The sequence below is a fragment of the Panthera onca genome, chromosome B2 (genome assembly GCF_046562875.1).
Source record: "Panthera onca isolate mPanOnc1 chromosome B2, mPanOnc1 haplotype 2, whole genome shotgun sequence".
Classification (NCBI taxonomy): Eukaryota; Metazoa; Chordata; class Mammalia; order Carnivora; family Felidae; genus Panthera; species Panthera onca.
This window is the reverse complement of record NC_138343.1, coordinates 109,923,157-109,940,213: the sequence shown is the minus strand read 5'-3', so window position 1 is coordinate 109,940,213 and position 17,057 is coordinate 109,923,157. Positions and strand designations below refer to the sequence as shown.

At 37.3% G+C, this 17,057-nt stretch overlaps 1 protein-coding gene across 12 annotated transcripts in view; it reads right to left on the bottom strand.

Moving 5' to 3' along the window:
• Positions 1-17,057, bottom strand: part of PKIB (cAMP-dependent protein kinase inhibitor beta) — a 171,993-nt gene that overhangs the window by 27,287 nt on the left and 127,649 nt on the right. For 6 of the 12 annotated variants that reach the window (XM_078447258.1, XM_078447259.1, XM_078447261.1 and 3 more), the window contains 2 exons: positions 16,525-16,590; positions 1,203-1,307 (listed from right to left, as the gene is read on the bottom strand). The exons of 2 other annotated variants lie outside the window; for them this stretch is intronic. In XM_078447258.1, coding sequence (XP_078303384.1) covers positions 1,203-1,290 — 88 coding nt within the window. In that variant the 5' untranslated portion in view covers positions 1,291-1,307; positions 16,525-16,590. The remainder of the gene's footprint in view (positions 1-1,202; positions 1,308-16,524; positions 16,591-17,057) is intronic. 4 more of the 12 variants (XM_078447264.1, XM_078447263.1, XM_078447266.2 and 1 more) reach the window with 1 other exon arrangement.

Genomic DNA, 17,057 nt, shown 5'->3' with positions numbered 1-17,057 from the left:
TGCAATAATGTAAATACATTATTCTTTAATAGAACTTATTTTAGCTCACAGATCCCCATGTTTCCTTCACGGAAGAAAATAGTCTTGTGATTCCAAGTATAATCATTCACTTCCACGTTAGAATTTATTCTCTCTGGGGTAAATTTCCAACTGAGTCACAGTCATACACACAATTCATTTCTCCATGTGGTGTAAGGCCTAAAATTAAGGCTCAATATTAAATGTTGCCCTAACATCTGGTAAAATCAGGAGAGTTCAAATGGACTAAGCATAAGTTTCTCTCTTCACTCTGCTTTCATGGATAAGGTACCCTAGCCAAACACTCCTCCTTATCAAAGGGACCAGGCACAGTCCCTACTTCTCCCTAGATAGCAGTTTTGCCAGCATGTGGAATTATTCAAACAAACCAATCATTCTTCTTATGAGAACCAGAAGGCACCACACACTCTTGTTACTACAAGTCTGCCTTCTATAGCTCTTGGTTGTTCACTCTGTTCCTGAGTATAATCCCTATGAGGCCCTGCAGGGCCTACAATATCCTTCTCCTTGGGCTATAAATATATGAGAGTAATAGTTTGTTGTTGATCTCATCTGCTCAGTGCCAAATACTGTGTGTTTAACCAACCCCATATCCCCAGGGCAGGAATCTCTCTCTTACCAAAGGGGTGAATAAGAGGCTTTAAATAAAAACCATTGGTGTCACAAACTGCACGATATGCTCCACCATAACTGAGGACTCCTGGTCAGCCTTAATTAATTACTCTTGGCTAACTTAATGGATTCTGTGATTTGGTAAGTCTACCTGAGATGGAACAGCTAATTGCTGGTAGGCTTGGGCTATGTCCTGTGTGGTATTCTATTGTCTTTGTCATCCCATTGCCCTCACTCTCCACCTAAAATTCTCTTGCCTCCAGTATAAAAAGTGTTGTTATTTGACTATACACTGGCATAACCTGGTGGTGTCAGGTTTAGTCTGTTTGGCAGGTGATCTCTGCTCACCAAGGATCAGCCTATGTTACCACATCTGGCCTGGTGACTACCCCTGGCTCCTTGGGGAAGCTATATAGACATTATAATTATGCACCTCTGGGACAGGCCCAGAGATAGTCTTTTGTGAGGTTTGTGGAAAGAAAGGAGATTACCACCCTTCAGGGAATTTAGCATGGCATCCTACTTGTAGTTGTTCATGCAAGGGTAGTGACCTTGCTGGTTTCCTGTGCCGCTGCTTCCCTTGCCATTGTTGCTTGCGTTCTCCTGACCCTCAGGAGTATCGAGGTGCACATCCATCATGGCCTGTGGCCCACGGGCTGGTGAAAAAAAAAAAGGTAGGGAAGGAAGGAACATTGGTGCTCAACTGCTCATAGCCAATGTACCTAGCAAAACTCATAGCCAATGTACCTAGGCTTTGCTCAGTATTGCTGCCTACCAGCACACCAAAGGGCTAATCTTGTCATCATTGGCCATATGGTCTCCATCCAAGCCATAGACAAAATGACTTTACTGGATGTGGACTTTGATCCCAGGAAGACTGGCATTCCCTGAACGAAGAGGCAACCACCTACAAGGAAGGCTACCAAGCTCCTGAACCTTTCTCCAGAAACACCTGGAAGGTCTTCATTACAGGTGATTGTGCAGACAGAAACTGAAAGCTGCAACTTTATGTGGCTAAAAACCTAAAATATTCTCAGGGAATCTGAACAGAGAGGGAGAGAGAGAGAGAGAGAGAGAGAGAGAGAGAGAGAGAAAGAGAGGGAGAAAGGAAGTCCACATGAGAGAAGAGGTTGGGCTATAGCAGAGGAGGGCTTTGATCAAGTCTGGGGGTAGGCCCAGGACGTTTTCCCTACACCACTCTGCTCTCCAAGTCTCTGTTGCAACAAAGATACTAATCCTCAGCAAAAAACCCAAGGCATCCTTGTGGCACCATGAAGGGGTTAATCCAAACTTAACTTAAGCCCATGGTCTTAAAACCATATAAACCAACCATTGCTATGAGGGAGGCCCCCAACTCTGATGATACTGATTTAAGGTTCTCTGGAGGAAAAAAACTTATAAATATGGTAAGAGTGGAGAATGCCTGCCCACACACACATGCCAGGTATATCCAGTGACCAACAACAATAACCAGATAAACAAAAAATGAAAAGAAAGAAAGAACCCTGAATATAGGGAAAGAAAACCAATAAAAAACAATTTAAAACAAAGATCCATAATATGGCCTAATTGGAAATCCAAAATTTACTAGAAAAATTTATATAGCAAAAGATAAAAGGACATTGACTGGCTTGTGTGAATTACAACCTGGGTTCTGATTTAACTTTAGTATCTACAGAAATTCACCAATTGGCAAACTTTCATAGTTTTGACCAATATTATGGCTAAAATTACAGTTATAGCTTGGAATCCCACTAAAGTTAAACATGGTATCCTCCATAATCAGGGATTTAGTTAAGGGAGTTACTGAATATAAAGTAGAAGACAAATAAGTATGCCTTCTTAACTATAAGAATTTTTGTCTAGCTTAAATTCCTATGGTTATAACACTCATTGCCCTAAAATATCATAGTGGGCATGGACACTCTGACCCAATAAAAAATAAGTGAAAATTAAAATTAAGTTTTTAACACTTACATATGGGCTTAACAAAATAAGAACCCATGACCCACCCCTCCATTCCCTACCCCACCAACCCCATTAAAATAGTTAACATGATTCAATGTAATCTAAAACAAGGTCTTCAAAGATTAAAAGCTTGTTATATAACAGGTAATGAGTGAACCTTTCCCTGATCCCACTGCTATTCCATTTAACAGCCTTATTTGGCCTGTTCTTAAATCTGTATTAAATGAATGGTGGCCTATAGTGGATCGCTGTGACCATAATGCCATGGTTCCATTCCATTAAGGCCTCTACACCCAACAACCTAATAAGTGAAATTGCCGATTCCATCCAATCAGCAACTGGTAAATATTTTACCACTATAAATTTGGCTAATATGTTCTGTTCAATGCCTATTTCAACAGCCTCTCAGCCACAGTTTGTCTTTACCACTAAAGGGACACAATACACCTTTGCAAGGAATAGCCACAGGATACCTCAACAGCCTTACCATTGTACACAGTCTTTACAGGCAAAATCTTAACTATAGTAACCTTTCTCCAGGAGCACAGATATGACATTATTTGTTTGACATACTCATTAAAGACACAAGAGTCACAAAGGACTCACAAAAAGGGGTAAGTTATTGTCCCACACATAGTGCAAGGCTCTCCTACCTCCATTAAATTCCTTCAAGTGGGGCACCTGGGTGGCTCAGTCAGTTGAGTGTCCACCTTTGGCTCAGGTCATGATCTTATGGTTCATGAGTTCAAGTCTGTGTCAGACTTTGTGCTGACAGCTCAGAGACTGGCACCTGCTTTGGATTCTGTCTCCCTTTCTCTCTGCCCCTCCCCTGCTCACACTCTGTATGTGTGTGTTTGTGTGTGAAAAACAAATAAACATTAAAAAAATAATAAAAAAGTAAAACAGCTACTCTTAATTGAGTCTTTACTTACCTAGGTACTACATTGCTCTATATACATTATTTTATTTAGTCCTTACCACAAATGTTACACATACAGGGTCAGGTGAGGTGGAGTGGGAATTACACCCATAATTCACATGAGACAGCTGAAATGGAGTCTTTCAAATATTAGGAACTTGCTTTAAATTGTTACATGTGATTCCAAAACACAGGCTTTTAATCATTTCATTGTGTTGCCTCCCTTCTAGAGTCATAGACTCCTGTAAGTTTATAAGAGATTAAACAGCATAGAAATGCCCAGAATTATAAAGTTAGGGACCAGAAGCCACCTAAAATTCTCTATTCATCTGCCATATGCATGAATCACTTTATCAAGAATATTTTCTTTCTTTGAACCTCATATTCTCCATAGTGTTGAACCAAACTCAAAACGTTTTTCAAGTAATTCATCTAATATGAAAACTTTAATTCAATGTTGAATCTTAAAAATAAAAATCACAGGGGCACCTGGGTGGCTCAGTCAGTTAAGAATCCGACTCTTGGTTTCGGCTCAGGTCATGATCTCACGGTTTGTGGGTTCAAGCCCCACTCTGTGCTGACAGCATGGAGCCCACTTGGGATTCTCTTTCTCTCCCTCTCTCTGCACCTCCCGTGCTCACTCACTCACTCTTTCTCAAATAAATAAATAAACATTAAAAAAATAAAGATCATGTGATTGCAATAATATTTGCAAATTTGAATAAAAATTAATTTTTCTCTTTATCCTTCTAAGTAACTATCATATTATATATATATATATATATATATATATATATATATATATGTATACACACACACACACACACAGTGTAATTATGTAATCTGTGAACATATACATTCAGATGTCTTAAAATTTTCACAGTAAAATGAAAGCAAATTTCTACTGCTGGTATAATCTCTATAATTACTTTTATTTTCAGGTGTGTTACTTTTACCTTCCACCTTATCTTACATTACAACAATTATCAGAAGTCACTGAAAATAGTAGGAGGTCAATATAAACTTTTATTTAAAGACCATAAGACTTCTTTTGGGGGGGTGTAATTTTAGACTATTTGTTTATTTTTGTTGTACTCTATATTTGTAGTTTTAGTTTGCATTTTGTGGAAAGACATTTTCTGATTTCAAAGGAGAGGAGGCCCCAAAGAATGCAACAAAAGAAACCCACTATTAGATTTCCTGGGGGTAATTGAGAATTGACTGCAAACGTGTTTATTGGGCCTTTCAGTCATTTTTATATAGTAAGACAAATAAATATGCATTTTACTGTAAAATTCTGAACTCTCCCGTTGAAGCTATAATTATAACTTGGTGACCTTCTCCAAGCTGCTCTAGCTATGTACACCTTGGCTCAAAGATCCTTTAGCTCAGTAGCGGCTAAATGATCAGGCACTCTGCTTCATCCATCTGCTCTAACAGTGACCTCTCTGCAATTTTTTTATAAGCTTTGGATATTTTCTTTTTATAGCTTTGCCAACATAATCATAATGCATCCTGACACCAGAAAGTGTAAATTAATTCCTCTTCTGTCTTATGAGCCACAGAGAAGAACTCGATTTTTCACCTTAACACTTGATTAAATTGTGGAAAGAAAGGAGACCAAAAAATGAGGTCTCTGGGAAAACCGTATCTCACCAATGCCAGCCTGGAGACTAAAAGTAAAAGTAAATTTAAAGCATATCAGCTCTTCCTAAGATTTTTTTTAACATATTAATAGGGTAGAAGGAGAGAAACTGAGGAAGAGAGGGAGCAAGGGTGGGTAAAAAGCCTATTTATCTAAAATTAATCTTATGCCAGATGAACTAGAGCAGTCTTTCCCAAACTTGCCTGCTCATGAGGCTTACCTGGGTAGTCTGTTAACAAAATAGACTAGAGCCTCTGATTCAGTGTGTCTGATACCATAGGTATTGCAAGCACCCAAGGGGATTCATGTTGTCACACAAACTTGGGAATGACTGAAGTGGAGTAAAGGTTTGAGGTCAGATTCTCTAATAATACACTAAAAAAACTACAAACATAAATCCATAAATTATTGGGCCTTAAGGTCTAACAGCATGTATTATCCAAAACAATGGTTGTTTTAGCAAAGGATACCAATGCATGTGCATAGCCTTAGAGAGCTATTCATCCAATTTCAGAGCTTATTAAAAATGTGCTTGTAGTAGATTAAAAATTAAATAAATCACAAAATTAACTTTTCCCAGAGCTGTTCTGGGAAAAGGCCATGATGGCCTTGGCTACATCAGCCAACCCCTGGACTTTTTCACTATTCATTCTAACAGCCAACCCTGAGGTCCACCACTAAGTAAGTTTAATATGTTTTTCAATAAATGTTCTGCATGGGTGACTTGTTTTACCCCTAAAGGACCATACTTCCTGGAGGCAGGAACAAACAGGTTCTAGGAGTAGATAATAGGTAGTAGTTGTTCAACGAGTGCTTTCTAAATGAACTCTACATTGATCTGATCTACCAATCCACATGATTTGTACATCCTGTCTGAGCAGCAGGGAGGCTTACGAACCTAAAAGCACTGTGTTGGAATTTTAAGTATTTGCATATTTATACCCTAGATCTGGAAATATTTCTGAACTAAGAAAGACATTTCAAGTCACCCTGCTACTCTGATCCATTTCACATCAGATTTCTCATTGTTATCCTTTGACATTTGATTAAGGATGCTAAAGAATTTTATATAGAAAAATACAGGGCACCTGGGTGGCTCAGTCCGTTAAGCATCTGACTTCAGCTCAGGTCATAATCTCACAGCTCATGGGTTCGTGCCCTGCATCGGACACTGTGTGGAGCCTACTTTGGATTCTGAAGTCTCCCTCTCACTCTCTGCCCCTCCCCCACTCATTCTCTCTCTCTCTCTCTCTCTCTCTCTCTCTTAAAAATAAAGATTAAAAGAGAAATTCCCCCAAATCCATCATAATTAAAATAACTGCAGAAAATACTAAAAAGCTGACTCATTTGTAATCATCTGAAAATTAGTATAATTACAGACAGTTCTAAAGATCTTCACTGTATAGAAACATGGGTGCATTGAAAATAGAAGACACAATTGTTCACCAAAGATTCTTTACCCTGGAAAGTTAGCCTGAGGGGCCAGAACATTCTGGATGATATTGACCAAGATCTTTTAAAGATCGTAAAAAACAATGGACTAAGAAAAAAGACAAGATTGAAGAAGATCTCACTTAATTCAACTAATATTTAGATGCTCATCTTCTGAATAAAAAAATCAGAACCAATCTTTTGAAACGTGATCAACATAAAACAGCTGTTTATAACAGGGCAAGTACTGAGAACGAATATATGAAGGCAGTGAAGTACAGGAGGTATTTCAGGATCCCATTAGAACACATTTAGAGCACAATCTCATTACAATAGTCATTACAGACTCTAGGTAATTGCAGGTTCTCCCAGACCAATGGCTCTGCACCCTTCACAGTTGTCCTTCATCAATTTTCTCTTGTTCTCCCCAGCCCCTGATCCTGCCATAGACCCAGTGTCCTCTTCCTCTTCATCCTATTCAGATTAGCTCTTGGAAAATATTTGCTTAATGCATTCACAGAAGTATGCTGTATGTATGGCTCTCTAGAAGAAAAACTCCAAAGTCTTAGACCAAAGAAGCAAATCATTAATGGTGGCACTTCTGCAAATTAGTTAATAGAAAAAGAGTGTTATTTGGCAAAGATGTGGGAAAGACTTTCTGGAATTATCAGCATTTTATCTTCTACCTATTTTTTAGGCTGGGGCAGTGGGGGTGGAGTCACACCTGTGTTTTCAGCACCAACCAATTACATAACATTGGGAAGATTCCTCAAGCGCTTTGAGCCTCAGTTTCCCTCGACCCTGTTCTATAATGCTTCCTCAATGATTAAACCCCTTTATTTTCCATTTTCAGTGTAGGCAAGAGAAACCAGATTTTTAGAGTTTTCTTTCTGGCAATTACGTAGCTTTTAGCTGTCACCTCTTTCACTGCTCCTATCTATACACAAATCTGCTTAAACCCATCTAAACTTCCCAATCACTCAGCAAAAAATAGCCAGGAACTAAAGAGGAAAGTAGTGATTAAAGCATATTCTAATTCACTTATAAGCATTTATAAGCCAATTTGTTTCACTTTTAAGACGTATGGACTAGATACATTTGTTGCAATAAACTCAAAACTTGGAATTTTTTGAGCTAGATAAACTTTACTAAAAATATATTTTACTTGCACTAAAAAGTGTAAGCTTAGAGAAAAACTAATCAGTATGTATATGATAGCTTTTGTTTCATTTGAATGAAGAATGTCCTTGTTCATGTCACTCTTGTGTCACCCGGAGACTGCTCCTGGGTCTTTCAGCCTCAGAAGAGATGACTCTTAAGTTCCAAGCTACATACTCCTCCCTGGAGTACTGAGGTTCCTGTAAACGTTGAAGCCTTGCATGTTGGGGACTGCAGGACAGTGACAATAATCATACATCACATTGTGTGGAGAGAGGAACATTCTAGCATTTTCGGAAGCCTCTATTACAGGTTTGGAAATAATAAAGACAATACAAATGTTCATCAGATCTTTTTATACCTACCAGCAAATCCTCTATGAACCCTGGAGGGAAAGCAGAGCTGCCTAATTTATGTTAACTTAAATAGTCTTTGTATTTTAAAATGTTATTAATTGCCAAGATTAAAATTCAAAACTTGTTTCCCAGTAAATTCTAGTTCAGAAGGCTTTCTGTGGTCTGAAATACCACGTTTCTTTGATGTATTTTTCAATTAAACTAGCCCAGTCATAACAAAGTATTTTCATTGAGTATTTCTTTTCCATAGTCATTTATTCAATTAAGGTCAAGTTGAGTGGCCATTTTACTGCTACGTTAATGCATGAGGTAAGTTCTTTCGAGTCTAAGAATCTCCTTTTCTTTTAATCCTTTCTGTAACTTGCCTCAAGATTTATATAGGGAACATACATTGAGACATTCTCATATACATAACATATACATTCTCATATACATACATAACATTCTCAATATGTATATTCTCATATACATAACATTCTACTATAAGTAGAATTTTTGGTCTTTTTAAAACTGCATTTCTAAAATATTATCTGCACTCTGACACAATCTCTCCCTTTAATTTATTTTAATGGTAACCCTCATTTTTAAAATTGAAGGTAGTGATGGAAATATATGATTCAGCTCCTAATTGTATCACCATCTATAACTGTGGACAAGTGACTAATTTTTCATAACACATTTTTAATGACCTGTGAGGTTCAGAAGCTGGGTGAAAATTAATAAGTGCGCTTTCTGCATTTAAGGATATATAGAAATATTTCAATAGGCTAATTTTTAAAATTGAGATGTAACATTTTTCACAAGACACTCAAATGTCTATCTGACCTTCACCACAGCACCTCTGACTCATTTTTTTCCTATCGTACAATTTCATAGAATTGATGCAAAGTCAAATTAATCAATGCTACTAAAGACAGTCAAGAGAAAAAAAACAATTGACAATCCATAAGTAACTTGGAGAGACCTAAGAATTTTGGAGGTAGAAGGAACTTTAGTCATCAGCAAATAAATAAACAAAAATTAAACAAACTAACAAAAAAACAATCCTGATTTCAAAGATGAGGAAAAGGGGGCACCTGGCTGGCTCAGTAGGAAAAGCATGTGACCCTTGATCTCGGGGTTGTGAGTTTGAGCCCCAAGTTCGTGTAGAGATTACTCAAAAATTAAAAAATTAAAAAATTAAAAAAGAACAAAGATGAGGAAAAGGAGAGCAGATTGTTGGTATGAAGAAGACCTCATTAATTTCAGAATCAAGTCTAAACAGCATGTCACTAGACTTCTAGGCCAATATTTATCCCACAATAATGATGGATTCTAATTGTTTCAAGGATAAAACAATTTTTTTAACATCAGATCATCATTGGACATGGTGAATATAATTTGCAATATGAAAAGGCTGAGACTTCAGGTGTGTGTGGGAGAAGAATGTAAACCTTTTGCTATCCCATTCTATGAAGGTCAGGCCTTCATGTGCTTAGGGTGAGGTTTCTGATTGTAAAGTCTATTAGGGAAAGGCATGTCCATATCTTGACCTGTGCTGTGCTTTAGAAGTCAATCTATATTCTTCCAAGGCTCTGAAAAAAATCATTCTCCCCTTTGATTGAAAAGCCCTGGAGCACATTGTTAGGGTAGAGAAGGCTTGTTAAATAATAATCCTACCTTGAACTGATGAAATTCAACAATAACAGTTAGTTACTGTTGTAATTTTAAAATTATATTTATTGAGGTCTGAATTGCATAATAACTTCCAGGATATAAAATCATAACATGTGCTGATTTCCTTATGTGTAGGGAGAGGGATTCTAGCCTAGAGTCCAGGCAGGACAGGACTGAAGCAATCTTGCCTATGGAAGGAGGGTAGACACCTCAAACAAGGCTGGACAGTAAGGAGAGAGCCAACCAGTAGGGACACCCACAAATAGGCACAATTAATGGACTCTAGTAGAAATGATGTTGAATATCTAATGCTAGATGACCCATTTCTGCACTATAATTCTCTCATATCATCCTCCAGTCTTTGGTAAAGTTTACTATGTACCACAACCATCTTAGCAATATCTCTGCTTTGGGCAACAGACAGAGGACCCTGAGGACAATCCTAGTGTGATTTTGACTAGAGAGAGCTGCAGCAGCATCAAAAAGTTTTAGGAAACAGAAGGAAGTGGTGAGCAGAGAAACCAGAGCATCCAACAAGAAAAACTGACACGCAGCACTTAGGAATCTGAAGATTCTCAAAAATCTAGTTGTGGGGAAAAATAAAAGTTTGTATATCATGTAGTATGGGAGATACAACTAGTTTATTGAGGTTTAATGTAAGATGATGCTTCCAAGTTGAAGAATCTACATTTTTTAGATATCTGTTGATTGAGAAAATATAGAACAGATGAAAAGATACTATGAAATACATATTGCAAAGCAATTAATTCTCATTTTTATAAGAATACTCTATATACATTTGGAAAATGGTAATGTATATGGTATGTGACAGTATTTATTTGAACACAGATACATACATACGGCTCATAGACCCCTCTAATAATTCTGTAGAATCCTAGCAGACCAGGATCCCCATGTTGATAAGCACTGGACTGCATCATAAATCCTTGCTCTAGTGGCCAAGAACCTGTCTCTTGTAACAACAAGAACTTTAATCTCTAATATGTAAGACTTCTTCCACCTACTTTACTTCCTCCCTTTGTGCATTTAGAATTACAGGTTATTCAAACTAAAGAATTTCGTTGAGCACTCATGTAATCCAATCCTTTCAGTTGGCTTTGTGAGACTGAAAGCTAGACAATCACGATGGTCAATGTTCATAGATAATTCCAGGGGGTCTCACCAATGTATCTGTAGAATAGATTGCAAAAATCTCTCATGCTAGATTCCATTCCACAGCCCAATCATTTGTTCAGTCCAGGGTCCTGGTAGCCTGTTTTGAGGACTGAAAACACCCTGCCACTTGAGAGCTATGGGCTCACACAGTAATGGCTTTCTTCACTTGGCCTTATCTAAACCTCAGTTGTTAGACTATGATAGTCAAATGGCAAAGAACCATTCTCAAGTGAAAAAAATAAAATATCACTCCTGAAAATTCGAAATTATTTTCAGCAAGTCTGGGATGGAAAATCTCATTTAATTAGCAAGTGCAATAAGATGTGACATTTACAAACTAATTACAACACATTTCCATTCTTCATTGGTACACGAAATGATGACATATTGTTCTTTTATAGTTGCCATTTCCAAGTTTTAATTGCTTTGGTTTAATTGGTTTAATCCAAAAAAATGTCAATTCAGTAATTACCACTATGCTGTTGGAATTAGTTTCATTTATTGTGCAAAAGAAAATTTGACTTCAGAAGGAGAAAAACAATTATAATATAATACCAGGGGAAATACTATATCATCGAGATATTTAAAACCAATATTGTATATAACTGAAACTTGGTTTATTTTACAGGAATAAAGAAAATGTTTTTTCTTTTCAATTTTAAATGATAATATACCAAATAAATAATCAAATATAAATTAATTAACCCAGAATCACATTCACTCCTTTATAAATTTATTAATTTGCTTGGAAAATATCTGCTGAGTTCCAATTATATGCCTGACAAATCAGTTCTAGAACTACTTTCTTGGAATCTAATAATGGGTGATAAAAAGAATAATCAACACAAATCCATGCATAAATACAAAATGTGATCTTAGATGAAAAACTAGTTTGTTTTGTGAGTGTACCAGAACCTGATTCATTGACAATATGAGCTATGAGAAAAAGGAGCTAGCTGTTTGGTATAGAGGTGGAAGAAGAGTATTTCATGCATAAGAGAAAAGCATAGCACATTTCAGACACTGAGGGATGGCCAGTGTGGCCTAAACACAGAGAAGAAGGTGGGAAATGGGCACAAGATTAAGTGGGTCGGTTAACAGGGGCTATATCATGGGGGCATGTTAAGAATTTGGTCTATCCTAACAGCAATGGAAAGTCATGAAAGTTTTTGAAGCAATAGCATGATGATCAAAATTGAACTTTAAAAAGATCACTTTGGTGGCAGCAAACAGAACAGACTGGAAAAGAAGAGTGGATCCAAGAGATGAGTTTGGAGACAATTGCAGTATCCCAGGTGAGAGATAATGATCAGTCAGAAGGTAGAGTTTATGCCTTCAATTTAACAATCTATAAAGTCTAAAGTTATTTGTGTTCTACAAGTGACCTATTTTCACAGAATTACATGTGTCAGACTCAAAGGGAAAGCAGAGTGATACAATAGAAGGTATGCCTGCTTTAGAATGAAATACACCTGGTTTAACTCTGGTCTGAACTTTTGGCTCCACTACTTATTAGCTAAGGGTCCTTATACAAAGCATTAAGCTCTCTGAGCCTCAGCTTTCACATCTTTTGAGTACATAATACTACCTCCCACAGCTGAGAAGACTAAGTGTGACAACGCATATGATATTCTCAGCATGTGGAAGGCCAGTTAGTATGAAGAGCCCCAGGACAGATGATTTCATCCCCTCATGTTAGAGATCCTTGAATTCCTTTGAAACCTGTTCCTCCTCCTGGGTTTCTTTCTCAGTGAGCAGCACTAAAATCCACCCAGTTGCACAAATCAGAGCCCAGCAGGCATCCTTTCCCTCACCTCATGACCATCAAGTCATATAAACTCCATTCTCTAAATAGTTCCTCAATTTATGGACTAACTGCTTTGCTCACTCTCTTTCACTAACCTAGTTAAGGTCATCAACATCACCAGATTGGATTATCCCCTTCACAAATCATCCTGCCTCAGTTTTGTTTCCTTTTCCACTCTTCATGCCAGCCACACAAACCTTACTATCTTAGCTCTTCAACTACTCTCCTTAAGCCAGGACAAAGTCACCTGGTTTCTTAGCATGACTAACAACACCCTGCAATGATCTACACTCTGTTTACATCCCAGCCTCACCTCTCGCTGCTCCTGTCCCTGTGGTCCAGCAGCTGAAGGAAACTGCTCCTCACTCAGGACTCGTAGAACTCAGAAATACACTCCCTTCACCTCAAGACTCAGGCTGATGGATGAATGCAGTTCCTCCTGGCTGGAGCACCCTTCTTCGAAAGCTTCTCTTCACTGGATCAATACCTACTCAAAACTGAAGCCTTGCCTCAGATGGACCTTTGGGAGGCACTTTTCCTCTACCTGAAAGTATCCCAAGAGTATAGGACAGCCTAAACTTAAATTTCATTATTTGAATGAATTGAGTGAGCAGTCAAGTGGCGCTTGGTGAAGTCAATGGGGCTCACTGAATTGGCGAAGGTCACATAAGTTGTGATTGGTAGTGTGAAAAGAAAACCCAGGTTTCCTGCTACAGATTGTAGTATGCCTTTCTTTCCATCATGCTGACACCTACCTTTATTAATTTCTGATTGCGTTAGCTCTCTTCATTAAGCCTTAGAAACATTCTCTTCATGTGCTTGCAAAATGTTGCACATTTATACTGTGGGTTATGATTTTTTCACTCAAAACAGACCAATGTCACTTCCTTTTCCAAGATTTCTTTGACTTTCCTGAAGTGGTAACCGTGGTTCCCATAACACTCTCAAGCACTCCTGCAGATTTTTTACAGTCATCTCCTTCCCCATGATATTGTAAGCTCTTCTGAAAGTAGGACAATTCTAGATTCATTTTACATCTCTGGTACCCAAGGCTGTTCTTGGAACACAGTAGTACTTAATATTTGTTGAACTTAATGGTACTCCAAAGCTAAACAGTGTCCAAACAAGGGCAACTAATATGAGATAAGTTATGCCAAGAAAAAGGTGATGCAAGAGTAAGAAGACAGGCAAAAACAGTGATGGCTCTGCCATCTAGAGATAGAGAGGGTAAGAAAAAGCAGATGGCTCTGGCTAAGATAAAGAATCAGGAAGGCAGCTGGGAAGATGGGGCCACTGCTGAACAGGCTGCCTCTCCTGGGGAGTACCTTCAGTCCCGCAGTGGCCTTCCTGCCTCTTTGTATTCAAGATAGAGAACTAGAGATGGAAAGGAAGAAGCTGTCACTTTCAGAGAGCTGAAAAGTAGGAAAGCTGACTCATATGGCACTTTCTATGCCTGCTGGGAAGCCTAAAGCCAACACTAGAGTAGCTGGTTTCACAGGTTTGAAATGGCAGAATCAAAGTCAACTAATTGTAATGGAAATGGAACTGAGCTAGGGGCAGAAATCCAAGTGTTGGTTCTAATCTTGCCCTGTGGCCTTAGGCAGACTTCTGAGCCTCATTTTTCACCTCTGTGAAATCAAATATTTAAACTAGATGGTCTCCAACAGCCCTTTTTCATTTAGGGATTGTGCAGTTTATGGGATTGGCTCCTGGATTTATTTAAAGTAGCTACATAACCAAGGTAGAGAAGACTGTCAATCTGATTAATTTATGCAAATGCAGACATCCAAGCTCATCTCTTCCCTCCTGAAACTTGAACTAGACCAGTTGAAGCATTAACCCATTATGATATCCCCTCATCCACATATGGGAGGCACAGCCATAAGCTTTATCAATAAAAAGTTACAGATGTGGTGGGGCTGTAAAGCAGTGGTTTGCAAATACCCAAATCAGTATGGCAACTTGTTTAAAACACAAGTTACAAAGCCTTGCTCCAGATCTACCAAATCAGAATCTCCAAGATGGAGCCCAATATGTTTATATTTTTATATACTTTTTTTTTACCTTTTATAAACCTCACATGTGATTTGATAATTAGCTAGTTTGTGGCTCATTTTTAAAGGAAAATTAGTGTTTCTCAAAGGGTAGCCTGTAGATCATTTTCACGTGAATTATCTAGGATGCTTGTTAAAAATATCTGGGAATGTAGCCAACAATCTCCATTCTCACTATTCTTTCAGTGATTTTACAAAGAGCTTTTTTACACACTGACAAATGAAATCATTATGTGGGTAAAACCTCAAAGTCTATGAAAGAATATAGTAAAGATAGGAAATTATGATTGCAGTATATGTTTATCTCAGTATTATTATTATTATTACTATTTATATTGCATTGTTTCATCATCATTTCATCTAATCCCCATAACAAGCCTATAACATAAGCATTTTAACTTCATATTACTTACAAATTGAAGCACTAGAGAATTCAGGTAGCTTGCTCCAACACATAAGATTCATAATATGGGTGCATTGGAACAGAAAATTAATGTCCTGGAACTAGGAAACAACTTATATTGCAACAGAATGTGTAATTAAGATCTCAGTACACATTTTAATTAAACAATTTGCTGAGATCTTATCTGATGAAGCAAGTTAGAAATATGTCTCAGTTCCTATTGGTTGGTTTTATTAGCTACTACACGAATGTTAATGCCATTATAATAATCATAGATTACACAAGATAAAATGACTATTAACTACTAAGCAACAACGTTTTAGAGATGTCCTAGAATCATAAAATGATCTAAGGTAGTCATCATTTCTAGTCAACAACCTTCAAACACAAATATTTACAGGTGAGAAGTCCAGAAGTATGCTAAGGTCTTACCCACCTAGTAAAGAACTCACCTAGCTCTAAACCTTAGTTACCTGACTGCTTCATTAATCTGTCTTTACTCCAGGGGCCCTAGACTCTGTACTCCTTGACTCAGTGTGCCAACTACTTGCCTTAATGCTAGAATAGGATTACATGAGACTTCAAATATCTTTCAAGGAATAAAATATTAAATGCTGTTACTACAGATACATTTTTAGGACAAAGCTTTTTTTTTTTTTTCCATTGAGTCTTATCAATTTATCTAAGAAAATATTTGCTTGTGAAAAGATGTGTTTGTCTTTACCTCTTGGTAAACTGAAACAGGAAGGGTCTCCCAGATTCCCTGTTCCTGAGTTGGCCAGTTTTGAATCTGGCATTTCAGAAACTGAATGAACCTTAGTAATTTTGATACCTAGCTTTGATTTTACAAAAAAATTCACTGAAAATGTAAATAGAAAATACGAAGTCATCCAAAGCCATGTAAATTTTAACAGAATACAAATTCTCTTTCCTGTGTTCACACCCTACACTTTTCCTCTTCCTTCCCATTGATGTTACAGACTTTCTAAAATATGTGGATACACAGGTATTTTCACAAAGGGGAAAAAGTAACAAAAATGACATAAAAAAAGAGAAATTGCCAAAAAATAAATCAAACATTCACTTGCTGTAGATAGACTTGATGAAGATATTCTGATTGAGATTTGGTTTCTTTGTTTCATTTTTAAGAGGTGATTATTTGCATGCTTTACTTTCATTCAAATTTTGCATGCCAACTCAGATTGCATAGCTATATCCTGTCAAGTGTTTTCCTGAAGGAGCCATTTCTTCCACAAAATCAATATCTAATTTTCTAAATAAAGAAGAAAAGGATACTTACAAGTCTCAGATTAAGATATGCTGTTATTTCTAAGAGGTTTAGGAAGAAACTGATAAACTTTCTTTCCTGTAAATTAATAAAAAAAAAGCTATTGAGAACCAGAAAAAGTATAAATTCAGTTAGACTAATAAATTTAAAGATTTTGTCTGTGCTTTATTTTTTTTAAATAGAGTTACAACTGGTAAACGCCATGACTTGCCTGACTTCTTGTGAAAAGCAGAACCTCTAATTCTACAATAAATTTTTCTGTTAAAAGTCAAAATGGCTTCATTTCAAATAACAGGTGTTAGTACCTGGGATTGCCAGCTACAATTACTGCATCAGTGCTATTAGGGATTAATGTCAAGTTGAGAAAGTCATCATCTAAAAATGACAGGCCATTACAACAAATGCTTGTAGGCATAGAAACATGACTGCAAGCAAATACTTGGCATGACCACACCTTTGGGAAATTGTAAAACATAGGACACTTTTCCAGTATGACTGTAGAAATATTTTTTACATTTCTTAAGTGCCCTGAGGCATTGGACCAA